General features: G+C 40.2%; 1 protein-coding gene, 1 long non-coding RNA gene and 1 other non-coding gene across 5 annotated transcripts in view; 1 reads left to right on the top strand and 2 right to left on the bottom strand.

Moving 5' to 3' along the window:
- Window positions 1-6,015, top strand: part of LOC132358841 (uncharacterized) — a 234,637-nt gene extending 228,622 nt beyond the window's left edge. The window contains exon 8 of the long non-coding RNA XR_009500585.1: window positions 5,786-6,015. This is a non-coding gene — a long non-coding RNA (uncharacterized LOC132358841). The remainder of the gene's footprint in view (window positions 1-5,785) is intronic.
- The window catches only part of PRKCQ (protein kinase C theta), a 154,265-nt gene that overhangs the window by 68,310 nt on the left and 58,970 nt on the right, over window positions 1-26,985 (bottom strand). For all 3 annotated transcript variants that reach the window (XM_059912138.1, XM_059912136.1, XM_059912137.1), the window contains exons 5-12: window positions 21,281-21,443; window positions 19,794-19,825; window positions 19,612-19,697; window positions 16,690-16,819; window positions 12,716-12,825; window positions 11,817-11,934; window positions 10,088-10,248; window positions 6,310-6,483 (exon numbers count right to left, since the gene is read on the bottom strand). In XM_059912138.1, coding sequence (XP_059768121.1) covers window positions 6,310-6,483; window positions 10,088-10,248; window positions 11,817-11,934; window positions 12,716-12,825; window positions 16,690-16,819; window positions 19,612-19,697; window positions 19,794-19,825; window positions 21,281-21,443 — 974 coding nt within the window. The remainder of the gene's footprint in view (window positions 1-6,309; window positions 6,484-10,087; window positions 10,249-11,816; window positions 11,935-12,715; window positions 12,826-16,689; window positions 16,820-19,611; window positions 19,698-19,793; window positions 19,826-21,280; window positions 21,444-26,985) is intronic.
- On the bottom strand, window positions 22,573-22,680 carry LOC132361151 (U6 spliceosomal RNA). Its single transcript, XR_009501462.1, has one exon. It is a non-coding gene; the product is annotated as a U6 spliceosomal RNA (small nuclear RNA).

Below are 26,985 nucleotides of genomic sequence, written 5' to 3'. Positions count from 1 at the left end.
CAGCAGATTAGATGATACAGAAGAATGGATCAGCAATCTGGAAGACAGAAGAGTGGAAATCACCCAATCAGAACAGCAAAAAGAAAAAAATTTTTTAAATGATAGTTTGAGGTACCTCTGGCACAACGTCAAGCCTACTAACATTCACATTATAGGGGTCCCAGGAGGAGAAAAGAAAAGGGCTGAAAGCTTCCCTAACTTGGTGAAGGAAACAGATATCCAGGCCCAGGAAGCAGAGAGTCCCAAACAAGATGAACCCAAAGAGATATACCCCAATACACATTGCAATGAAAATGGCAAAAATTAAAGATAAGAATATTAAAAGCAGCAAGAGGAAAGCAACTAGTCACCTACAAGTGAACCCTTATAAGACTGTCAGCTGAATTTTCATCAAAAACTTTGCAGGCCAGAGGCAGTGGCATGATAAAGTGCTGAAAGGAAAGAACTTAAAAGGAAAAAAACTTATAACCAAGAATACTCTACCTGGCAAAGTTATCATTCAGAATTGAAGACAAGATCAAGAGTTTCCCAGACAAGTGAAAACTAACGTAGTTCATCACCGCTAAACTGGCCTTAAAGAAGACCCTTTAACATTTTTTGTAAGTGAAACGAAAAGGCCATAAACAGAAATAGGAAAATATATGAAAGAAAAAATCTCACTGGTAAAGGCAAATATATAGGAAAGGCTGTGGATCAGCCACTTAAACTAGTATGAAGGCTAAAAGACAAAAGTAGTAAAATCAACTATAACTACAATAGAAGTGAAGGGATACACAAAAAGATGTAAAATATGACATAAAAACCAAAATGTTGGAGAGGGGAGTATGAATGTAGTGCTTTTAGAATGTGTTCTAACTTAAGTGACTTTGAGCTTTAAATAAACTCATATACATATATGAGAGAGAGAGAGAGATGAACTTCATGGTAGCTGCAAATCAAAAACCTATGATGTACAAAAAATAGAAAGGAACACAAACATCACACTAGAGAAAATGATTAAACCACAAGGAAAGAGGCAAAGAGAATAAGAAAGGAACAGAGAAGGGATACAAAAACAACCAGAAAACAATTAATAAAATGGCATTAAGTATATATCTATCAATAATCACTTTAAATGTAAATGGACTAAATGCTCCAATCAAAAGACACACAGTGGCTGAATGGATTAAAAACAAAAAACAAGACCCAACTATATGCTGCCTCCAAGAGACTCACTTCAGACCTAAAGACACACACAGAGTGAAAGTAAAGGGATAGAAAAAGATACTCCATGCAAATAGAAATGAAAAGAAAGCTGGGGTAGCAATATTCATAGCCAAAAAAATAGACTTTAAAACAATACTGTAACAAATGACCAAGAAGGACATTACATAATAATAAAGGGGTCAATCCAAGAACAGGATTTAACATTTGTAAATATTTATGCACCCAACATAGAAGGGCCTAAATATTAACAGACATAAAGGGAGAAATTGAAAGTAATACAATAATAATAGGGGACTTTAATGCCACTTTCAACAATGGATAGATCATCCAACCAGAAAAATCAATAAAGAAACACTGGCCTTAAATGACATACAGAACATTCCATCCAAAAACAGAATACAGATTCTTTTCAAGTGCACATGGAACATTCTCCAGGTAGGTTATGTTAGGCCACCAAACAAGTCTCAATAAATTTAACAAGACTGATATCATACCAAGCATCTTTTCTGACCACAATGATATGAAACTAGAAATCAAAAGAAGAAAATTGCAAAAGACACAAACAAAATGGAGGCTAAACAACATACTACTAAATAACCAATGGGTCACTGAAGAAATCAAAGAGGAAATAAAAAATACCTTGAGACAAATGGAAATGCAACTTTCCAAAATGTATGGGACACAGCAAAAGCAGTTCTAAGAGGAAAGTTCATAGAAATACAGGCCTACCTCAAGAAATAAAAATCTCAAACAATCGAACTTGACACCTAAAAGAACTATAAAAAGAAGAAACAAAGCCCGAAGTTAATAGGAGGGAAATAATTAAGATCAGAGTGGAAATAAATGAAATGGAGACAAAAATAACAGTAGAAATGATCACTTAAACTTAAAGCTGGTTCTTTGAAAAGATAATGAAAACTGATAAACCTTTAGCCACACTCATCAAGAAAAAAAGATGGCCCAGATAAAATCAGAAATGAAAGAGAAGTTATAACTGACACCACGGAAATACAAAGAATCATAAGAGGCAACTATAAACAATTATATGCCAACAAATTGCACAACCTAAAAGAAATGGATAAATTCCTAGTAACATTCAATCTTTCAAAACTGAATCAGGAAGAAATAGAAAATCTAACAGACTGATAATCAGTAATGAAATTGAATAAGTAGGAAAAAAAAAAAAAAAAAAACTCCCAACAAACAAAAGTCCAGAACAAGATTGCTTCACAGGGGAATTCTACCAAATATATAAAAAGAGTTAATACCTATCCTTCTCAAAATATTCCAAAAAAATTAAAGAGGAAGGAATACTTTTGAACTCATTCTATGAGATCAGCATTACCATGATGCTAAAACTAGACAAAGACACCACACAAAAATTACAGGCCAATATCCCAGATGAATACAGATGTAAAAATCCTCAACAAAATATAAACAAACCAAATTGAACAATATATTAGGAGAGTCATACACCATGATCAAGTGGGATTTATCCCAGAGATGCAAGGATGGTTCAATATCTACCAGTCAGTCAACATGATACACCATATTAACAAAACGAAGGACAAAAACCATATCATCTCAATAGATACAGAAAAAGCATCTGAAAAAATTTAACATCCATTCATGATAGAAACTCTTATCAAAGTGGGTATAGAAGGCATACACTTCAACATATTTAGTGAAGGCCATATATGACAAACCCAAAGCTAACAACTTATTCCACAGTGAAGAGCTGAAAGCTTTTCTTCCAATATCAGGAAAAAGACAAGGATGCCAACTCTCACCACTTATATTCAAGATAGTATTGGAAGTCCTAGCCATAGCAATCAGACAAGAAAACGAAAGATATCCAAATTGGAAAGGAGAAAGTAAAACTGTCACTATTTGCAGATGACATGATACTATACATAGAAAACCATAAAGATACCGTGAAAAAACTAATATTAAAGCTTATAAATAAAGTTGCAGGATACAAAATTTATATGCAGAAATGTGTTGCATTTCTGTATACTGTGTAAAGAGAAGGTAAGAAAACAATCCCATTTACAGTTGCATCAAAAAAGAATAAAATACCTAGGAATTAATTTAACTAAAGACATGAAAGACCTGTAGTCTGAAAACTAAAAGATACTGATGTAGAAGATTCAAGATGATACAAAGAAATGTGGAAAGATATCCTGTGTTCATGGATTAGAATACTTAATATTGTTAAAATGTCCATACTACGGAAAACAATCTACAGATTTAATGCAATACCTATCACAATACCCATGGCATTTTTCACAGAACTAGAACAAATAATCCTAAAATTTGTATGGAACCACAAAAGACCCCAAAGAGCCAAAGCAATCTTTGCTTTGTTAAGCAAGTCACATATGCTTGCAATCCTCGTTGTTAAGTTAAACCAAATTCTAAAAAATAAGCAAGCAGACAAAATAATCCAGAAGTAAGGCCCTTTCTCAACTGACTACATTAAAAAATTACCCAGAGGAAATCATGATTCAAATCGATTGCTGCTGTTTACACTCACTTGTGGCATTTGGTTATTTTGTTTGCCATACAAGGTTTGAAGAAGAAATCAGTACTATTAAGTATAAAATAAGTTACAAGGATATATTGTACAACACAGGGAATCTAGCCAATGTTTTATAATAACTATAAATGGAGTATAACCTTTAAAAATTATGAATCACTATATTGTACACCTATAACATAATATTGTACATCAACTATACTTCAATAAGAAGTGAATAAAATTTAAAAATCAGGACATCTCAAATCAGGGTCCTTCAGAAAGTATAATGTAAGCTTCGCCTCTCCCCGCCCCCCACCCCACATCTCTTATTTCTAAAAGGACTCAATTCCTTGAAATCTAAGTAGTGAGACAGTCATTTTTACATTTGATATGTACATCCTCTGACACTTTTTCTCATGCATTTACTTTTCTGGTTTTGGTAAATCATTACATAGGCTTGGAATCTTAAGAGCATTTCCTGTAACAGGGAAAGAAGCAAACTCTGCCTGAGGCTCTAACTGACAATCAGAGAAGGAAACATACCTATTTTCTGCAAAGTGGGATTCATAACAGCCTTCCCTACACGGTACAAAAACAATCATACAAACAAATATATAAAAACAGCAGGGAAAGGTGCCGAGTGAAACTTGATTACATAATGCCCCTAGAAGCCTGGTCTGAGGTGTATTTAGTATTTTGATAAAAGCCCCACAATATTTCAAGAGGAAAAATGAGATTGTAAGTAACCCCTAGGGTGCACAGCAAATCTAGAACAGACCGGGAGAGTGGGACAGAGTTCCTTACTGTCTTCCGGTAAAATATCTGCACCATCCCAGACCAACAGATATTTATGATCTCTCCAGGAGGAAATTTCTAGCAGGAAATCTTTCTAACCCTCATTATCAGAAATTCCAAACTCCTTCCTGCTGTAAAACATAAGCCTACTTTTAAACAGCTTATCATAATCCCTTTATTCCTTCATGCCTTCTTATAGCCCCTACACCTCTGCTGTCCAAGTACCCTTTCTGCCTATTCTAATTTCTATTCAAATTGTAACTTCTAGTTTTCTCAGCTCTGGTGCTTAGAGTCTGCATTCTGCAATTAATATTACTCACCACTGTTAGAAGTGTCATTCTTGCCTCTTTAATTTTTTATAGTATGAAATTCTCCAGGTCAGGAACTGTATTAGTTCTATATCCTTCACAATGCTTTGAATACAGTATATGATCATTGAGTGCTTTTTCATGGTCTGGTTTCTCTTTTTTTAGCTAAGTATATTTATTCATTTATTCCCTAATTTAAACACTTGTTGAGAATCTACTGGGAGCTGGAGAAATGGTGATGAAATCCCTAGTGACCGTCCACATTTTCTGGCTGATTCCCAGTTTCCCCACTAACACCTTCTGTGGCTGGAGGCATCTTGAGGTCCTCGGTTACTTGTCCTAAGGTAGGACATTATCATCAAGGCTTGAAACAGAACAAGAGAAAAACTCCTCATGTTCTTTGGACCTTAACCACACAGCTCCACACGGGTCTGCTTATTATTCTAGGCTACATACATAGGGACAGGGTCAAGTAGGATAGAAAAATAAAAAGAGAAAATCATTATGTTTGTGCAGGAAGACTGACCTACAGGGATGTTCATTTCAGTGTTATTCAAATCAGAACAAAATTTAGAAGTAGCTTAATTAGATAAATTGTAGAAGAATATCCACAGATGTGAGGAAATGTAGAGAGTGTTGAAAATGCAAGTTACAGAACAGGAGGTATTTACAGTAGGTCATTATTTTTACCTTTAAAAATCTAATGGGGGAAAAATCTAGAAGGATAAACTTAGAAGTATTAATGGTGAGTATACCCAAGTGATGGGATTACATATGATTTTCTTCTCTGAGCATATAAGCACTTTCCAAATTTTCTAAAATGATCTCTGAGCATATAAGCACTTTCCAAATTTTCTAAAATCAATTTTCTAAAATGATTTCTTCTCTGAGCATATAAGCACTCTCCAAATTTTCTAAAATGAGTCAAAACAGAAATTCTTTTTTTAAATTTTAGGGAAAAAGGAGATCAGGAGGAGAATTCTCCCAGAACAGAATAGACACTTCTGACAAAATTCACCCTTTTACCACAATGCTCAGGGCCTCACTGATGAAGCCCGCTCTAAAGGATGATCTTCTACTGGCCTTATAAAGGAAAACAACAGTGCACACACGTTTTGATCTATTTTTCCAAATTTCGTCTCTTCAAATACACATATGGCAGATGAATAAACAGATGTCACTTTTTCCCTCTCACAAAGCACTGCTTTGTTAAGCAAGTCACATACTGCTTATAAAAGTTAAACCAAATTCTAAAAAACAAATCCAGAAGTAAGGCCCTTTCCCAATCAACTACATTAAAAAATTCTAAGTAATTTTTCAATGGTGTTTAGAGCAGAAGAAACTTATTTGGATGGATGGAAGGTGGATTCAAAGGTAAAGAAGAAATATACGAAGAGAGTACCCCATGTCTCCAAACGAGGGCTGCCAGGAGCACCCAGATTTACTGGGGTGAGAGGTAGAGATGAAGGATAGCCTTACCTTGGTCTGGAACGTGCAGAACATGTGCGTTAAGAACGGATGCTCCCAGGCCAAGGAGAGAACTCTCTTCTCTACCATCGTACACTCCACATCGTCGTCCATCAAAACCACATCTTTCTTTAAGGCTTTTATTGCGAAAAATTGATTGCTTTTCTTGAACTCTGCTAGGAAGACCTAGAGGGAAGGGGAAGACACTTTATTTTAGAATTTGGATTCACGCTCATTAAAGAAGAGTCACGAAGTCCTGAGAGAGATGTATTGGGTGAGAAAAGACTACGTCTCCAATCCTCCTCCACCCCCTTTATGGAGACAAATAGAGCTTCACAGGTGTGGGATGATACGGAACGGTTTCATCCTCTCTCTACCTTTCAAAGGGTTTCACAAAACTACGGTTCAATGGGATGGGTTATTCTCAGCCCCTGAAAAATTCTATTTAAAAAAGTGTGCCCTGTCTACCCAGGGCCCTGAGTAAGTTTATTAAAAAAAATTCAGAGGCAAATATGTATTGAAGGAAGCAGCAGCAAGTAGTGGAAGGAAGACTTGATTGTTCTTGAAATATCACTGAAAATGAGCATAAAACCTTACTCTAAGTTTTACCCACTTTTTCAAGGCAAAAAAAGAATATGTGAGGAATTGAGCTTTCCTGATGTGCTTAAAGAATGCACAGCATTTCCTCTGATGGCACAGACACTAGTATTATCTTCAAGACCTACTATGTGTCAGACATTCTGCTATGTGCTTTACATGTGCTATCTAATTTTAGTATCTATTTAATTCTTAGCTCAGGACACTCTGCAACACAGATAGTAATAATTAAAAAAAACTAGGCTCAAAGGGTAACTTTCTCAAATTCATAGAGCTACTCAGTGGGAAATCTGACTCCAAAGTTTACTTTTTCCACTTGATTTCATGAATCTTATAAGAAAGGACACCAGATGGCATGTAATGGAGCGTTTCAGCAACTTTCACTTTTGCAAATGATGCAGCCACAGACGATTGACAGGAGTGAGGACATGGCATTTGGAGACAGAAAACCCCAGCTCAGGCCTCATTTCACAGATAGATACTTACTAGCTGTGGGAATGTGGGCAAACAAATTAACCTCCCTGGGCTGCTTCAGTTCCCGAATGTGTAAAAGCAGTAACTATCAACACACTGCTGACTTACAGGACTGTTGTGAAAATCAAATACCAGGTGGGAAAGTGATTTGTGAACTGTAAAATGCTTTCTAAATGACAGTTACTGGAATCTAAAAAACAAAACAAATGGAAGTCTATAACAAAACAGAAAGTGACTCACAGATATAGAGAACAAACTAGTGGTTACCAGCGGGAAGAGGGGAAGGGGGAGGGGCAATATAGGGGTATAGGATTAAGAGATACAAACTACTATGCATAAAATAAGTAAGCAACAGGGATATATTGTACAGCACAGGGAAATACAGCCATTATTTTGTAATAACTTTAAATGGAGTATAATCTATAAAACTATTGAATCATTATGTTATACACCTGACACTAATATTGTAAATCAACTATACTTAAAAGAAAAAACACTTGCCGTCTGCTTCTTTTAGTGACTTTTAGGGAATGTTGACGTTAATGACGTTACACCAATAGTGAAAATGCACGTGTCTATGTTTAAAATAATACAGTGCAGACACATAGCTTTGGGGTAGCTGGCTTGGTAGAGGGGGTAGAGCTTAGATGAGAATTCAGGCAATGAATGACATACATACATATCCCCAGAAAACATGCAATTTGTTCTCCTGGGCCTAAAATCGATGGAGAACCAGAATATAGAGGCTACCATTTTGATGAGGAACCATACTTCCTATAGAGAGTGAAAAGAAAGAAGAAAAACAAGTTTCAGAGTATTCTTAGTGTTGGAAGAAAAGGAAACACAGCTGCCCCGTTTTGCTCTGGTGCTTCATCCCCCTCTCCTTGGGCCCCACGGTGCAGTCCCCTCAGAGTGCAGGGATCCGGGGTCCTGATGGTGAGGAGCTTACTGCTTTGGACACAGAGCAGAGGATACCTAAAGCTCTCAGCTGTCCCCTGCGTTATTTACTAAAGCATATAGGTTTAACTTAATGTCTTCTTAACCTTGTTGAAAAGTAAAATCCACACGGGAACAAAGAAAAACTTTTCTTTAACAATTAAAAGTCCTCTTTTGGTAATTGCTTCTTTCAATAAAACATCCCCAAACCAGCCATAAACTAAGAAGCTGAAAAAAAAAGCAATTTCCATCTCTATAATGTGCTTTCAGTTTTTGGAAACATGTTATAACTGCACATTAATTGATGCTAAATTTTAATGAAGACTGGTTGTAAAATTGCCTATTACACTCAGATTAACACCAGACGAGCCTGCTATGGTTCATGTTATTGTGGAAACAAAATAAACGAATTAATGGATATCAGCTACAGTTTGTAGGGCAGAGTGGATTTTGCCAAAGGCAATGCCTTGGTATTATATAGAAACCCCAACTGCAGCACAGTGTCATTCAGCTACGGCGATACCCAGTTACATGATTATTAAATAAACTGGGTAAGTTTTGCAGCCAAAGTCTAGCGAGCAGGTGCTGAGCATAATGCTGGTCTTGGTTGCACAAATTCATGGAACAATAGTCTTTGGCTAAAACTTTCCTAGACGTTGCATCCAATATAAATATAAAACAACTGAGAGTTCCATTAATACATGTGATATCCTTAATATCCAAAATAACCTAAAAGCCTGTATTCCATGACATCCCTCTTTACAATCACTGGCTTGAAAATCTCCTCTTGTCACTGATAGTTGATTATAATTTCTTCCATTATGTCTCCTTCCTCCTCTCCTTGCCCTCTGTGACTAATGGCCCATAACCTGAGTGAGTGGCAGGAAGAATTTAGAGGAGGGACTTCCTCTGTGGAACTTTTCCTAAGACGCTCAAGCTAGGGCCGTGTTCTGGGCTGAATTGTGTCCCTTCCAAATAATTCATATGTTGGAGTCCTAAACCCCAGCAGCTCAGAGTGTGACCATATTTGGAGACAGGGTACTTACAGAGGTAATTATGTTAAAATGAGGTCATTAGGGTGGGTCCTAATCCAATATGACTGGTGTCCTTATAAGCAGAGGGGGTTAGGGCACAGACATGCACACAGGAATGGCCATGTGAGGACACAGGGAGAAGACAGCGTCGACACCCAGGAGAGAGGCCTCAGGAGAAACAGCCCTGTCCACACCTTGATCTTGGACTTCCAGCCTCTAGAACTGGAAGAAATAAATTTCTGTTGTTGAAGACTCCCCATCTGTGGTATTTTGTTACAGTAGCCCTAGCAAACTAAAACAAGGCTGAGGACATTTGGTAGAGAAGAAATCATACAGAAGGTAAAACCACACTCCAGGTTTGAGAAAGGAACAAAACAACAACAAAAAAAACCACCAAAGAAACAAAAATATCTGTGAAACAGGAACTGGCTGAGGCACCTTCTCATTTCTTTGGTGTCCAAAGATATCGAACACACAAACTCATGGGACGAACACCTTCCAAGTGAAATGGCTTGAATCGTTGTTCCGAGGAAGCAGAGGCTGCTATTCCCCAGAGCTCCCCGGGTCCCTATTTATTCGGATGTCTCTCTGCCCTCTAACATATATCACATCACATGACAGTTCCTGACCAGGAATGCGCTCTCTGCACACCCAGGCGTGGTTCAGTTCCACCAGTTCAGTTCCACTGGCCGGATTTGCTCTTCAATTTCTGGAAGTTGGGCCACAGAATTCTACATACAATATCATACCTTGCCAAAACTTCCTTTCCCCAACATTTTGTGCAAGGTAAAATCCTCGATTTTTAATTTCATATGTAGAGATGGTCTTTCTACGTTAAGTTCAGGTTCTGGACGATGGCCTACTTTCTCCATCTCATCCAAGGGAGACTCCCAGGAGATCCCCTGAGGCTCTGAAAATGGCAAATCAGTGGTTAAAAGGAAATAAGGAACAGCGGAAGGTCGTTCTAGCTACTTTGAGAACACGCTCTCTTTTCCACATCCCATTCTGAAGCTCTGTTCACAACGATGCAGAAAGGGGTTCCTGCAGGGCAAAAGCAGTACCTCCTGCCTGGGAGCCTGGCATCTGGGGGGCGGACTGTGTCTCTTTATGCAACAGACTGGGAAAAACGTCAAGTTAAGAAACACTCCAATCAGCAAAAGACCATCTATGCACCAGGAAGGAGCACTTTCCATAATGCCGAATCACGGACAAATAGGGATTTTAACCAAATTGGAAGAAAAATGATTCTCCGTTGCTTGCGTGGCTTACAGGCACAGTGGCGTCAATTTCTGTGACCGACCGTGCAGGGACGAAGAAATGGATAGCAGATCGTTAAAGATCTGAAATGCATCATTCGCCACAGTCTTCGAGTCAAGATGTTACCTACCTTGATCATGTCTGAGACACATGGTCTACTCCTCTGCCCGGAGACCCTTCCCAAATCTAATCCAAACCCTTCTTTAAAAAATTTTCAGGACAGTTTCTTCCTCACCCCCTGCCAGAGAAGGTGTAGAAAAACTTTTCTGGAGCCTTCCTCTGACCCCCTTATAACATTTCTTTTTTTAAAAATTGAAATACATTGACATATCACATTGTGCTAATTTAAGGTGCATAACACGTTGATTGACACATTTATCTACTGTGATATCACTAGATAGTTAGCACCTGTATCACATCACATATTTATCATGTCTTTTTTTGTGGTTGGAATAATGACATTTATTTTCCAATCTCTAGGTTTATCTTTCATATTCTAAGTCCAAGGAAAATAAGTATTTTATAATGTATGCTGAAACTATTCAGAATCACATGGTCATATCCTCTCATGAAGGACCTTCAAACAGGAGGCTGGATAAACTTCCATAACATCAAAATTGTTAAGGACGTTAGGCTATTCTTCCCTTTCTAATGTTTTGTTTTTTTTTTGAGTTTATTTATTTTATATAGCAGGTTCTTATTAGTTATCTATTTCATACATATCAGTGTATAGATGTCAATCCCAATCTCCCAATTCATCCCACCATGCCCCCACTTTCCCCCCTTGGTGTCCATAATCCCCTTTCTAATCTTAAACTTTCCAGAAAAGTCTCAAAGGTGCAGAATAAGATGGTCTGTGGTATTCCTACCGTAGAGCTCTATGGAGGATTTATTTCTGTAAAACTGTTTAACCACGGCAGGGAGTAACGTTCTAAAATTCTAAGGAAAAGTTTGCAATTGTTTCCTCCAGAGATGCCGCGTTTTCTTCTCCCACCTCAACCTCTCACCACCACCACCTGCTTATGAAGGTTTTCTAGCGGGGTATATTTTGGTTTTACAATACTTCTAAGAAGTAGGAGACTCTTTGTTGGCGGCTAGGTCTGTAATCTCTACCTAGAAAAGAATCATTTATCAGGCCAGGTACGTGGAGAATTAAGTCCAGAGGACTCAGGTTAATCAAGATGAATTACTGACGATTCTACGGTGGATCAGGATACCTACCTTTTTTCCCCGGTGCTGGTCCATACGGCAGCTTTGCTTCACCTTTTATGGAGCATGGGAGACCAATTTCAACTGGACCTTCTCTGAAGATGTGTTCAGAGTCTCTTAAGCAGCGAGCCTGGGTTACAAACAAAGAGTCAGACTACCCACCTACCCACCCACCATTGACAGGACAGTGCAGCCTGCTGTCCATGGGCATGAAAGCCATTTCAGATCCCTAAATGTGTAGGATAACCGAATCTCTCCCTCCCCTCGGCACTCTCTTAGGGATCCCATATCCTGTGGATGTCTATCATATTTTACGTACCAGCAGAACGTATTCACTTCCTGCATACTTTTCTGGGGGCTAACTGGTTTATCCCATGCTATCCACATTATTTGGTCACAAATAAGAATCATTTCCATCCAAGCCAATGGATGGAAAAATAGCTTACGTGGGCAATGCCAAGTCTTAAAGAGGGTTTGTCCTTGGATGTGAGGATTCGGCATGCTAGTAAGTAGCAAGGCAAAAGTTGCCTTGGACTCAGTGTTTTGAAGGCATCCTAGGGATGATTCTAGCAAATAAATGTTTTCTTCCCCAGGTTATTATATAGTTGTCATACATAGGTATAAAGCTGGCAATGAATCCTCAATAATTTTAATGAATTTGTTTGTTTCTGCCCCTGCTCATTCCATGAAGAATTTAAGATCTTATAAAGATCCACACAATCCAAATGCATTAAATAAATATCTCAAACGGGGGATGTGGACATGAAGATGAAAGTCAGTGTCAAGGCAAGTACTCAGAAACAGAGTACATGTTGCCCTGTAGAGTTGCTACAGATCACAGAGCGAAGGGACTGGAATAGTCCTAGTTGAGCTGAAATTGTGGGAACTTGTCCCCTAAAAGCCGTTCCTACCTGTTGAGTGCTCTCAATCATTGCCAGTGCTTCAGCCATTAGCTTCTGGTTTATGCCACAAAGGTTGGCGACCTTTGTCTGGCATCTGTGATGTACGTTCATGCCACATGCTGAAAGGCAGAAAGCGACACCTTGAGCAAGGGCAACAGAACCAACTTCCACGGACTTTGCACATCATCTGTTTTAGGTGCATGTATGTCCAAGGAATCACTGGCAAATCCCCGGCGCCATCTTCCCAGCAGAGGGAGACACTGAAAGCAAACAGACTAGGGCAGTGCTTTTATGATGCCACCGCACATTCACCTCCGATTCCCTGAGACCTTCACGCACACACCAGATGCACCTCAGCATGCTGCTGGGAAGCGACTCCCGTTCAAGGCGGAACCAGAGCCTGTGGATGGGGAGGAAGCCTGCTCCCAGAATGCATTTCCACTGTGCCATCGCTGAGAGTGAAAAAACTGAGGTTGGCTCTTATTCCAGGGATGATCCCAGCAAATAAGTCGGTGGTAACGTGGAATGCTGAGTGGAAGGTCATTCACTGCCACTTAGATGCTTAGGGAGTCCAAGCATCCCCTTTCCCACGTGGGCTACGAGAGGTTTCTCCACCCTCTAGGCTGAAGCCTAGGGTACAACCTCAGTCGAAATGGAAATTGAGACGGTGGGGTGGTCTGTGCATATGTGAGAGGTGGGGGTGAAAGGAAGGAAAGTGTCCAGAGACTGTGTTCTCACCACATGGGAGAGTTGGGCTACTTGAACTAAGTGATCTGTATAGGCTTCTACCTCTGAGACCTACGATGCTGGAGGAGTTATCGCGATTCATTAGTCCTAAAAACAGCACGACCGGGCTTCCCTGGTGGCGCAGTGGTTGAGAATCTGCCTGCTAATGCAGAGGACACGGGTTCGAGCCCTGGTCTGGGAAGATCCCACATGCCGCGGAGCAACTAGGCCCGTGAGCCACAATTACTGAGCATGCGCGTCTGGAGCCTGTGCTCCACAACAAGAGAGGCCGCGATAATGAGAGGTCCGCGCACCGCGATGAAGAGTGGCCCCCACTTGCCGCAACTAGAGAAAGCCCTCGCACAGAAACGAAGACCCAACACAGCCATAAATAATAATAAATAAATAAATAAATAAAAAAATTAAAAAAAAAAAAAAACAGCACGACCGTGCTGTGACTGTGAGAGCCTTCTTGTACTGGGGGTCGGGCACCTGTGTGTCTGTGTAAAGACAATATCGCTTCATGTCATTAGTCTTAGAAAATACAAATTCTGCTTATGAAACATCACCGTTATGCCAAAAAAAAAAAAACTAACGAAGATTTCCCAACACCAGCAGACAGAACTCTGATCTCACGTCCTGCTAGGTTCCATAAAGGTATATCAACAGGGATTGTTACAGTGGAATTAGGCAGAAGCTATAAAATCATGCCGTTTTAATCTTCTTACCTTATTACTTGCCCATCTGTGTGCAAAAACTTAGCACAGTGACTGGCCTCCAACAGGTGTTCACGAAAGACAACTTTTCTTTCATCTTTATTATTTACTACAATAAAATATTCTTGAAATATTTAGGTGAAATTTTAGCCATCTTCACCTTTAGTTTTCACTAAACAGTTCATAACAAGACAAAACAGCATTTTCTAGTAAGTAAGCATAAACTATTACTCATCCCAGTATAAAGTCATAAAAATCCACCTGAAGTGGAACCTTTAATACAGTAAAGATGCTGCTCATAATGGCTTCTGCCCTCTGAATTCTGCCTTGTTAGCTTGACTCCTCCCGGGCTCCCGGATGCAGGTTTTACGCTGGGCGGCCCCATTTCCTACTTATTTCCTGCAAGGTAGAGGGAGGCACGTAGCGAGCATCGAGCACCTTGCTCTTTAAAACTGTAGCGGATCTAAGCTCGTCTCTGATGTGCCATGAAGAGAGGCCCCGTGCCCACTAGGATTACAACGTCCTAAGTCTGTTACTAACCTAGTAGGTGATAACCGGACCTCGGTGAGTACAAACAGTCCCTTCCGATGACTAATTTCATGGGAATTTCAGTGGCGAGAGAAAGGAGACAGGGTCAGGAGGAGCGGGGGCCCTACTTAGGAAGGAGGCTTACAGGAGAGTAAGAAGAAGAGAGAGTGAAGAAGGGGGGGGAGAGACCCAGGGGAGAGAGTGAGAGGCGGAGATGCAGATGAGGGCATGAGGGGGGGCAGAGAGCGCCCAGCCTCTCGGGGTTCCAGCAGGAACAGAGAGTGACTTGGGGAAGGAGAGAGGGGAGGAGAGGGGAGAGGAAGGGGATGAGAGAAGAGAGGGAGTAGGGTTAAGGAAGCACAGGAGGACAGGGAAGGAGGAAAGAGAATGGGATGAAGAAGGAATGTTCGAAAAGGACAGAACCCAGCAGGGTGTGGGAGCCGTGGAACAATGCCAAGGAATCCTCCTGGAAGTTCTGAGCTCAGAGGCACAATCGTGCTGTTGGGACCAGCTCGGCCTCTGCAGGTGGGGCGCCTGGGCTCCAGGGAAAGAAAACCCGACGAGTGAGAGCATCACAGGAACAGGGGCGCCACCAGACGGGGATCTGATTATTCCTGTCCGTTTGTCCCAGCAGAACACTCCAATATTACCTGTTGCCTACGACTCTTAAAGACACTCTATACAACGCCCGGCCCACCCACCCATGGACTCTTAAACAGGTGTAGAGAGGAAAGTGCGTGGTGGTACTTTGGGTGATGGAGGGATTGTTCAGGTGAATTCTGACTACCTGTGGGTTTGCCTTCGGTAATGATTTGGAGACCTAACCCCTCCCGCCTCCATTAAGATGTCACTCCGGGCTCCACCAGACACGTGGATGCAACTGGGATGAGGACAAGGAGGCAGCTAAGGGTGATCTTCCTCCTTAGGTCAGCGCCCTTTATCACTTAAAAGATACAACACGCATTAGCCAGTGGCATAAGTTAAAATGGGGCTGCCCAGAAAAAATAAAGTGGCTTCTGTGTTTAATCAATATCCTATGATAAACCATAATGGAAAAGAATATATAGTAAAAAAGAATGTATATATATGTATATAATATATATATATACACACGTATATAATATATATATATGTGTATAACTGAATCACTTTGCTGTACAGCAATAATTAACACAGCATTGTAAATCAACTATACTTCACTAAAAAAATTTTTTTAAATAAAATAAAATACAAAGTTCCCTGCTGAGCAAGGCACCTCTGTTTTGAATGTTATCTGGGCTCTGTCCTCCCCTCAGCTGCATTCCAACGGCAGAAGTACTTTGTTAGTTCTTGTTGGAATTTTTCCTCCCTACCCTCTAACCCTGGCATAACAGCATCTCAGTTTCTAAAGGTTATTGCCTTCGCAGCCTGGACTTTCATAGAAAGAAAGCTCTTGTGCTTTTTCTCAGGGTCTGGCTGAATACCTCCATGGTGGAGGCCATCAGAATCAGAGCTGGGCCTCTTCCTGTGCACGTGGAGTTCACAGCACGCTTTGGGGACAGGCTCTCCAGCTTAAGTCAGGCAGTTTTCTGCGCAGGACTATCCAGCAGCGAAACAGACGTGCCAGGCTCGCTCCCTGATGGAGCCACAGACAGAATCGTACTCGCTGGTGCTAAGGAGAGCGGCAGGGGCAGGGCTGGGGCTGCGGAGGTCAGGAAGGGGCAGGTCCAGGGGAGGGAGCCCGTCACAGGAGAATCAGGCAGGCACCACAGAAGGCATCCGGCCAGAGGCTGTGACATTTGACCTGGATGACCGGGCACTTCTCTGGGAAACAAGGCATGGGGTGGGGACAGGTGGAAGGAAAAGAACAGCAGTGGCTTGTTACCGGGGAACTTCTCAATTAGGTTCGCGGGGCTCTTCCGGGCTGGATGGAGAAGGCAGTCACCTCCGTCCTCCCCCCGCTCCCTGATTCTCTCCATCAAAGCTGCAAATCCAGCCACAGGGGGTTCCAGGGGGGCCGCTCGTCAGACTCACCGTCGCACTTGAGGCCTTGCCTTGCCAGGCCCCAGAGCAGGGTCCCACAGTGCTCACAGAAGGTGGGGCTCTTGTAATTGTAGACCTTAAATCTGTGCGGCATGTCGATTTTGAACCTCTCCTTGTGGAACTGAAAGGGAAAAAGAATGCGTGATGGTCGGTGTGTCCCCGCTTCCCCACTTTTCACGTCTTAGCAGATACTTTGGCACAGTGAACAGAATAATAAAAACACTGCAGTGATGTTTATTAGAACCCATAATTTTTACTTGTCAAGCCTTATAGTCATGTCCAAAGAAGACAAGGAGCCGTTAGCTCTCCTAGGTCAAGGGCAAGGGGGCAAGCTACACATATTAAGTAACCTGGAGATGGCTGAAGTCTGCGGCCTTCCCACAGACAGGCTAAGATTTCAGGAAGAGGAGACCAATGTTATTTATTTAAATGGGAGCTAAGTAAATGTACTTCCCTTCCTATTTTAATATAAATATTTCCTTTTCTCTTTCAGCCTAGCACTAGTGCTTTAACCTTTGGAAGATGTTATATAATGCCTCCTCTAGAGACATCGGTTTATTAGTGCGGGAGCCCAAGGTGGGAAGCCTTTTCACACTTCTTATACATGAACTGAAAAGACAAGAGGTAGATAACAGTTCTGCCAGGTGCTGTGATAGACACGTCACATGTGTTATCTTTTACATGTGTGATATCTCATACAACCCTCAAAATACCTCTTTTGAAGCAGTCTCTGTTAGTATCCTGATTTGATAGGTGGGGAGATTCAGCACAGATAGGGCCAGACACTTGTCTAGGACACACAGCCATCAACTGAGCTGGGATATCTATGAGCCTGACAGTCCAAATCTGAGCCCATCCCCTCTTTCACCATTACTCTTCGCTCTCTCAAAATAAATGTGATGGTTTAAGGGATGGAGAGAAGGGAGATGACAGAGGGACGCCGATAGTAGATATAGTGAAGATTTTTATTTTTAAAGTGTTCTAGAGTTTAAATTCTCCCCTTTAATCAAACTTATTACATTAACAACAACAAAAAATCAGGCACTTTGATTCCTGGCAAGAATACCAATATTCTTGTGCAGTATAAAAAGTTTTATTTCCTTGAGACTTAAAATCTCTACAGAAGTTTTTAATTAAACAATTTCTTTGAGAACATGTACAGTAAAGTGGCCTTATTTGCTAAAGGAATACATGTTCTCATGGCTTTTGGTCAGCATTTAGTCTTTAGAATGGCTTAAAGGCTGCCCAGCACTTACTCGAGATATTTTCAACCAAGAAAAAATGCGTTTCAGAACTCCTATTTCGTAGAAACTTTTCCACATAAATATGAACAAGTGATGTCAAGGTCCAGGCTAGGAGACTTCTACTTCAAATCCTGAACCCAAGTCCAAATGGTTCAAGATGTGTCTGGGAAAGACTACAGATCTGTACTTTCCAACATGACAGTCACTCACCCACATGGGCCAAGGGAACACTTACAAGGTGGTGAAAAGATGTGCTGTAAGTGTAAAATACGTGCTGGATTACGACAACTTTGTATGAAATAAAACAATGTAAAATATCTCAATTTTGTATATTGATTCTATCTTGAAATGATAATATTGGAGCAGATTGGGTTACATAAAGAATATCATTAAGATGAATTCCACCTGTTGCTTTTTCCTGTCTTTAATGTGGCTACTTGAAAGTTTAAAACTTTACGTGTGGCTCTCATTCTAGTCCTACTGGACGTTAGCCATTGAAGTTAACAGTCATGCTTACAATTTGTGATTTTTCCAGGAAAGCTGAAGGCATCAGGTAAAGGGAGCAGGAGGGCAGGATGAAAAGAGGTATTGTGATTTCAACGAACAAAAGCCTTAGTCTGGGAGGCCGAGACCCGAATTCTAGTCCCAGCTCTGCCAGGTGGAAATGGTTGACCTTGGACAAACTACTTCAACCTCTTTGAGGCTTAGCAGACTCACTCATAATAGATTATCCCCTTCTGGCTCTAAATTTTAAAAGAAATTCTACTCTGGAAAAACCCAACCGATCTGCTATCTCTTTGCCTGCCCCTTTGCTGGAGAAAATCACACACCTGGGAGATGGCTGCCTTCAAACTCAAATGGACTTGCAACTGTGCTTGGCAATCCTGCTGCTTTTCTCGAATCCCCTTGCCTTGCCACCTCTGAGATAATTATTTTACAGCCCCTTCTTCCTCCTCAAAGACACTTATTGCCTTCTTTCTTCCCCTAGTCCTCAGACTTCATTGAGGACCTAAGCCATCTAAGGGAAGTTCCGTCATCTGTCCTTCCCCAAATCTACAAACCTACCTTCATCTACAACCATCTCTCCAACTCTTTCCTGTCCGTCAGAGTTTCATGTCCATGTGGCTTTGGACCTCTTCCCTTCTTGCCAAGACTGACTGCTCTGGTTGCCCCTCTCTCTCTGCAGCTTCATCTGCCTCCCTCTCCCACAGAGTAAAGTCTAACTTGCCCCCAGATGACACATCTCAAAGTTCATTCTGAAAGAAATATTTGCCTCTCAATATAAGAATTACCCATCCGTTACCCTCCCTTGTAAATGCTCACATCTGCATTTTATAACCATTGCCTCTACTCTTTAACTGTCACTTCTAGCTGTCGATGCCACAGGAGTCGTTCTCACATAATTGATCAGAACTGTGCTTTCTGGCCACCTTTCTGTGATGTTTTTCTGGAAAAGGTAGAATCATTAAAATTCTTCTTGTGCTCTCTTATTCATCCCCTAGTTTTGGATCTCAGTAACCATCACCACTGGAGAGGAAAGGGTTTTAGGGTGTGCAAGGAAAAATTTAAGCATTCAAATTCAGGCATTAGGAACAAGAATTAGTGGGCTGTAAAATGATGTCAGGATAAAATCATCGTATTTCAGACAGAGAGGAATCTCGATCCGTACCATGGTTTCTCGGCTGTTGATAGCTGATCCTGTGCACTTCGCTATAACTTTATCGATACACTTCTTGTGAATTGCTGCATTACATTCTGAAAAGAAATGACTACACCTTGAGATTTTCAGAAGTTAAGGGGCAACTAAATGAAAAGAATGACGATAATACAACAGAAATCCTTCTGACTTACGTCGACACTGGTAGCCCTGTTTGTTCAGACCCCTGCAATAAAGCACATGTTTGAATATTTATATGGACCTTTGAGTCAACAGTAGTAGCAAAAACATTTAAAAGATGAACAAGATCTCATAGCTTTCTACTATCACAGAGCATTTTCTGATCTGCAGCACTGTTCTATTATTAGCCAAGAGTGTTAACATGTGCTTTTATTTTAACCTGCTTTATGAAAAGTCTGATAAATTAGATAAATGAGGAGTTGTTGATTTCCCTCCCATTTGCATATTTTCCAAACAAACATGTAGAGATAAAAATGCCTGACCAAAAATGGATAAAGGGGGGGACTTCCTTGGTGGTCCAGTGGTAAAGAATCTGCCTTCCCATACAGGGGACGCAAGTTCGATCCCTGGTTGGGGGACTAAGATCCCACATGCCGCGGGGCAACTAAGCCTGCGCGCCACAACTAGAGAAGAGAAAACCTGCATGCCACAGCTAGAGAGAAGCCCGCACACTGCCGCAACTAGAGAAGCCCGTGTGCTGCAACGAAAGACCCCGTGTGCCACAACTAAGACCCGATGCAGCCAAAAAAAGAAAAAAATTTTAAATTAATAAATAAATAAATATTTTTTAAAAATGGATCATGGGCTCGTGGTAGCAAATTTCCACGTCTACGCTTAAAAATTCAATGTCTCACTAAGCTCAGTACAGATAAGCAAAGATATCTACATTTACAACATTTTATTTTATAACATTTTATTTCCTCTTTCTGAGTATCTGAGAATATTTGCAACTAATGAATTCTCAAGCTTAAGACCAATGCCTGAGTAACATTCACTGTTAGAAAGGAAGGAGGTTCAAGTCATTAGATGAAGACAGTTGATGGAAATCCACCAAAAGTCTACTTGACCTCTGGATACCCTGGTTAAGCAGGGGTTAAGGAGAGAACACCCCAGAAGAGGCGAGGAGGCTGAGGCCAGAGATAGGAGTCGTTTCAAGTCTCCAGTCTACCATAGCCTTTGCTGTGTGTTTACCAATCTGTCTGTTCGAGGGCTCTTAAGACACCCAAGAGCCTTGTAAACATTGAAACCCATTAGCTCCAATGGGCAAATGTTGCCTTTTGCAGACATTAGTAGCAGCACAGTTGGGCTGTTGAGCTGGTGGCAGTTTTGACTGTAAAACTGTGCTTACGATAAAGACCTCTCCTTCTTCTTTCCCTTCCCACTCACCCCCATAAGCCTCCCATTTAATTGGAAACTGAAGTCCTTGGAACCTTTCCTAAGGAGGCTGGTTTCCTTGCTCTACAGGAGTTATATGATGAAAATGTTCTATAGAGTCACACCCTTTGAGCCTTCTCAATCCAGGTGAGGCCACTGGAAACTCTCAGGTGGTACCTATTCTGGCACACTTCCCCAAGGTAGGGCACGCCAGACCTGCTGGATCAAGAAGATGCGACAGAATGCATAACCTGAAGCTTGCGAGTGAAATGCTGAGTTACCATACCAGACAAACTCATGGCAGACGGAGCAAAACGTGGGTTGTGGGAAAAAGGTGGCCGTGAACTCATGGCACTTGACGTGGTGGACTTTGGCCTGTTTGATGGCTCCTCGGCGCTGATGCAGAGCAAAGAAGCCTTCGTTCTCGAATTCACTCATGTCCTTTGTGTCTGCAGGAAGAGGACAGGGGACAGAGTGACATTCTGCCAGATGGCTGTCAGAGCTGGGGGGGGTGGGGGAGATGGAGAAGGGACAGAGACTGACGAGGAATGAGACAAGCATCGAGACCAGCAAACCCCAAGTACTTCTTTTTTTTTGAATTTCTGAATTTTATTTATTTTTTTATACAGCACGTTCTTATTAGTTATCTATTTTATACGTATTAGTGTATACATGACAATCTCAATCTCCCAATTCATCTCACCTCACCCCTCACTTTCCCCACTTGGTGTCCATACGTTTGTTCTCTTCATCTGTGTCTCTATTTTGGCTTTGCAGATAGGTTCATCTGTACCATTTTTCTAGATTCCACATATATACGTTAATATACGATATCTGTTTTTCTCTTTCTGACTTACTTCACTCTGTATGACAGTCTCTAGGTCCATCCACGTCTCTACAAATGACCCAATTTCGTTTTTACGGCTGAGTAATATTCCACTGTATATATGTGCCACATCTTCTTTATCCATTCGTCTGTCGATGGGCATTTAGGTTGTTTCCATGACCTGGCTATTGTAAATAGTGCTGCAATGAACACTGGGGTACATGTGTTTTTTTGAATTATGGTTTTCTCTGGGTATATGCCCAGTAGTGGGATTGCTGGGTCATATGGTAATTCTATTTTTAGTTTTTTAAGGAACCTCCATAGTGTTCTCCATAGTGGCTGTATCAATTTACATTCCCACCACAGTGCAAGAGGGTTCCCTTTTCTCCACACCCTCTCCAGCATTTGCTGTTTGTAGATTTTTAAAAAAAATTTTTTTGCTGATGTTTTCTTTTTTTTTTTTTTAACATCTTTAGTGGAGTATAATTGCTTTACAATGGTGTTAGTTTCTGCTTTATAACAACGTGAATCAGCTATACATATACATATATCCCCATATCTCTTCCCTCTTGTGTCTCCCTCCCTCCATCCTCCCTATCCCACCCCTCTAGGTGGTCACAAAGCACCGAGCTGATCTCCCTGTGCTATGTGGCTGCTTCCCACTAGCTATTTTACATTTGGTAGTGTATATATGTCCATGCCACTCTATCACTTTGTCCCAGCTTACTGTTACCCCTCCCTGTGTCCTCAAGTCCATTCTCTAGTAGGTCTGCATCTTTATTCATCATCCTTGCGCAGGGGCCATGCTAATCTTCTCTGTATCGTTCCAATTTTAGTATATGTGCTGCTGAAGTGAGCACTGTTGTTTGTAGATTTTCTGATGATGGCCATTCTAAGTGGTGTGAGGTGATACCTCATTATAGTTTTGACTTGCATTCCTAATAATTAGTGATGTTGAGCAGCTCTTCATGTGCCTCTTGGCCATCTGTTTGTCTTCTTTGGAGAGATGCCTATTTAGGTCTTCTGCCCATTTCTGGATTGGGTTGTTTGTTTTTTTAATATTGAGCTGCATGAACGGTTTATATATTTTGGAGATTAATCCTGTGTCCTTTGATTTGTTTGCAAATATTTTCTCCCATTCTGAGGGTTGTCTTTTCGTTTTGTTTATAGTTTCCTTTGCTATGCAAAAGCTTTTAAGTTTCATTAGGTCCCATTTGTTTATTTTTGTTTTTATTTCCATTATTCTAGGAGGTGGATCAAAAAAGATCTTACTGTGATTTATGTAAAAGAGCGTTCTTTGTATGTTTTCCTCTAACAGTTTTATAGTGTCTGGTCTTACATTTAGGTCTTTAATCCATTTTGAGTTTATTTTTGTGTATGGTGTCAGGGAGTGTTCTAATTTCATTTACATGTAGCTATCCAGTTTTCCCAGCACCACTTATTGAGGAGACTGTCTTTTCTCCATTGTATATCCTTGCCTCCTTTGTCATAGATTAGTTGACCATAGGTGTGTGGGTTTATCTCTGGGCTTTCCATCTTGTTCCATTGATCTATTTCTGTTTTTGTGCCAGCACCATATTATCTTGATTACTGTAGCTTTGTAGTATAGTCTGAAGTCAGGGAGTCTGAGTCCTCCAGCTCCGTTTTTTTCCCTCAGGACTGCTTTGGCTATTTGGGGTCTTTTGTGTCTCCATACAAATTTTAAGATATTTTTTTTTTTTTTTAAGATATTTTTTCTAGTTCTGTAAAAAAATGCCACTGGTAATTTGACAGGGATTGCATTGAATCTGTAGATTGCTTTGGGTAGTATAGTCATTTTCACAATATTGATTCTTCCAATCCAAGAACATGGTATACCTCTCCAACTGTCTGTGTCATCTTTGATTTCTTTCATCAGTGTCTTATACTTTTCTGAGTACAGGTCTTTTACCTCCTTAGGTAGGTTTATTCCTAGGTATTTTATTCTTTTTGTTGCAAAAGTGAATGGGATTTGTTTCCTTAATTTCCCTTTCTGATCTTTTATTGTTAGTGTATAGGAATGCAAGAGATTTCTGTGCATTAATTTTGTATCCTGCAACTTTACCAAATTCATTGATTAGCTCTAGTAGTTTTCTGGTGGCATCTTTAGCATTCTCTATGTATAGTATCATGTCATCTGCAAACAGTGACAGTTTTACTTCTTCTTTTCTTTACAAATTTTCTTCAATTTGTAATCCTTTTATTTCTTTTTCTTCTCTGATTGCTGTGCCTAGGACTTCCAAAAATATATTGAATAACAGTGGCGAGAGTGGACATCCTTGTCTTGCTCCTGATATTAGAGGAAATACTTGCAGTTCTTCGCCATCGAGAATGATGTTGGCTGTGGGTTTGTCATATACGGCCTTTATTATGTTGAGGTAGGTTCCCTCTATGCCCACTTTCTGGAGAGTTTTTATCATAAATCGGTGTTGAATTTTGTCAAAAGCTTTTTCTGCATCTATTGAGATGATCATATGATTTTTATTCTTCAGTTTGTTAATATGGTGTATCACTGATGAATTTGCGTATGTTGAAGAATCCTTGCCTCCCTGGGATAAATCCCACTTGATCATGGTGTATGATCCTTCTAATGTGTTGCTGGATTCTGTCTGCTAGTATTTTGTTGAGGATTTTTGCATCTATATTCATCAGTGATATGGGTCTGTAATTTTCTTTTTCTGTAGTATCTCTGTCTGGTTTTGGTATCAGGGTGGTGGTGGCCTTGTAGAATGAGTTTAGGAGTGTTCCTTCCTCTGCAATTTTTTGGAAGAGTTTGAGAAGGATGGGTGTTAGCTCTTCTCTAAATGGTTGACAGAATTCACCTGTGAAGCCATCTGGTCCTGGACTTGTTTGTTGGAAAATTTTTAATCAACAGTTTCAATTTCATTACTTGTGATTGGTCTGTTCGTATTTTTTATTTCTTCCTGGTTCAGTCTTGGAAGGTTATACCTTTCTAAGAATTTATCCATTTTTTCCAGGTCGTCCATTATATTGGCATAGAGTTGCTTGTAGTAGTCTTTTATGATGCTTTGTTATTTCTGCGGTGTCTGTTGTAACTTCTCCTTTTTCATTTCTAATTTTATTGATTTGAGTCCTCTCCCTCTTTTTCTTGATGAGTCTGGCTAAAGGTTTATCAATTTTGTTTCTCTTCTCAGAGAATCAGCTTTCAGTTTTATTGATCTTTTCTATTGTTTTCTTTGTTTCTATTTCATTTATTTCTGCTCTGATCTTTATGATTTCTTTCCTTCTACTACCTTTGGGTTTTGTTCTTCTTTCTCTAGTTCTTTTAGATGTAAGGTTAGATTGTTTGAGATTTTTCTTGTTTCTTGAGGTAGGCTTGTATAGCTATAAACTTCCCTCTTAGAACTGCTTTTGTCGCATCCCATAGGTTTTGGATCGTCGTGTTTTCATTGTCATTTTTCTCTAGGTATCTTTTGATTTCCTCTTTGATTTCTTCAGTGATCTCTTGGTTATTTAGTAACGTATTGTTTTGCCTCCAAGTGTTTGTGTTTTTACGTTTTTTTCCCTGTACTTTATTTTTAATCTCATAGTGCTGTGGTCAGAAAAGATGGTTGATATGACTTCAATTTTCTTAAGTTTACTGAGGCTTGATTTGTGACCCAAGATGTGATCTAACCTGGAGAATGTTCCGTGTGCACTTGAGAAGAAAGTGTAATCTGCTGCTTTTGGATGGAATGGCCTATAAATATCAATTAAATCTATCTGGTCTATTGTGTCATTTAAAGTTTCTGTTTCATTAACTTTCTGTTTGGATGATCTGTCCATTGGTGTAAGTGAGGTATTAAAGTCCCCCAGTATTATTGTGTTACTGTAGATTTCCTCTTTTAGAGCAGTTAGCAGTTGCCTTATGTATTGAGGTGCTCCTATGTTGGGTGCATATATATTTATAATGGTTATATCTTCTTCTTGGATTGATCCCTTGATCATTATGTAATGTCCTTCCTTGTCTCTTGTAACATGCTTTATTTTAAAGTCTATTTCATCTGATATGGGTATTGCTACTCCAGCTTTCTTTTGATTTCCATTTGCATGGAATATCTTTTTCCATCCCCTCACTTTCAGTCTGTATGTGTCCCTAGGTCTCAAGTGGGTCTCTTGTAGACAGCACATATATGGGTCTTGTTTTTGTATCCATTCAGTGAGCCTGTGTCTTTTGGTTGGAGCATTTAATCCATTCACGTTTAAGGTAATTATCGATATGTATGTTCCTATGACCATTTTCTTAATTGTTATGGGTTTGTTTTTGTAGGTCCTTTTCTTCTCTTGTGTTTCCCACTTAGAGAAGTTCCTTTAGCATTTGTTGTAGAGCTGGTTTGGTGGTACTGAATTCTCTTAGCTTTTGCTTGTCTGTAAAACTTTTGAGTTCTCCATCAAATCTGAATGAGATCCTTGCTGGGTAGAGTAATCTTGGTTATAGGTTCTTCCCTTTCATCACTTTAAATATATCGTGCCACCCCCTTCTGGCTTGTAGAGTTTCTGCTGAGAAATCAGCTGTTAACCTTATGGGAGTTCCCTTGTATGTTATTTGTCATTTTTCCCTTGTTGCTTTCAATAATTTTTGTCTTTAATTTTTGTCAAGTTGATTACTATGTGTCTCGGCGTGTTTCTCCTTGGGTTTATCCAGCCTGGGACTCTCTGTGCTTCCTGCACTTGGGTGGCTATTTTCTTTCCCATGTTAGGGAAGTTTTCGACTATAATCTCTTCAAATATTTTCTCAGGTCCTTTCTGTCTTCTCTGTCTGGGACCCCTATAATGCAAATGCTGTTGTGTTTAATGTTGTCCCAGAGGTCTCTCAGGCTGTCTTCATTTCTTTTCATTTTTTCTTTATTCTGTTCCGTGGCAGTGAATTCTACCATTCTGTCTTCCAGGTCACTTATCTGTTCTTATGCCTCAGTTATTCTGCTATTGATTCCTCCTAGTTTTTCATTTCAGTTATTGTATTGTTCATCTGTTTGTTTGTTCTTTAATTCTTCTAGGTGTTTGTTACTTAATTCTTCTAGGTCTTTGTTAAACATCTCTTGCATCTTCTCGATCTTTGCCTCCATTCTTTTTCTGAGGTCCTGGATTATCTTCACTATCATTATTCTGAATTCCTTTTCTGGAAGGTTGGCTACCTCCACTTCATT

Source organism: Balaenoptera ricei, chromosome 2, assembly GCF_028023285.1.
Source record: "Balaenoptera ricei isolate mBalRic1 chromosome 2, mBalRic1.hap2, whole genome shotgun sequence".
NCBI lineage: Eukaryota > Metazoa > Chordata > Mammalia > Artiodactyla > Balaenopteridae > Balaenoptera > Balaenoptera ricei.
Note: the sequence above shows the minus strand (reverse complement) of the source record. Positions and strands in the feature narration are given on the sequence as shown.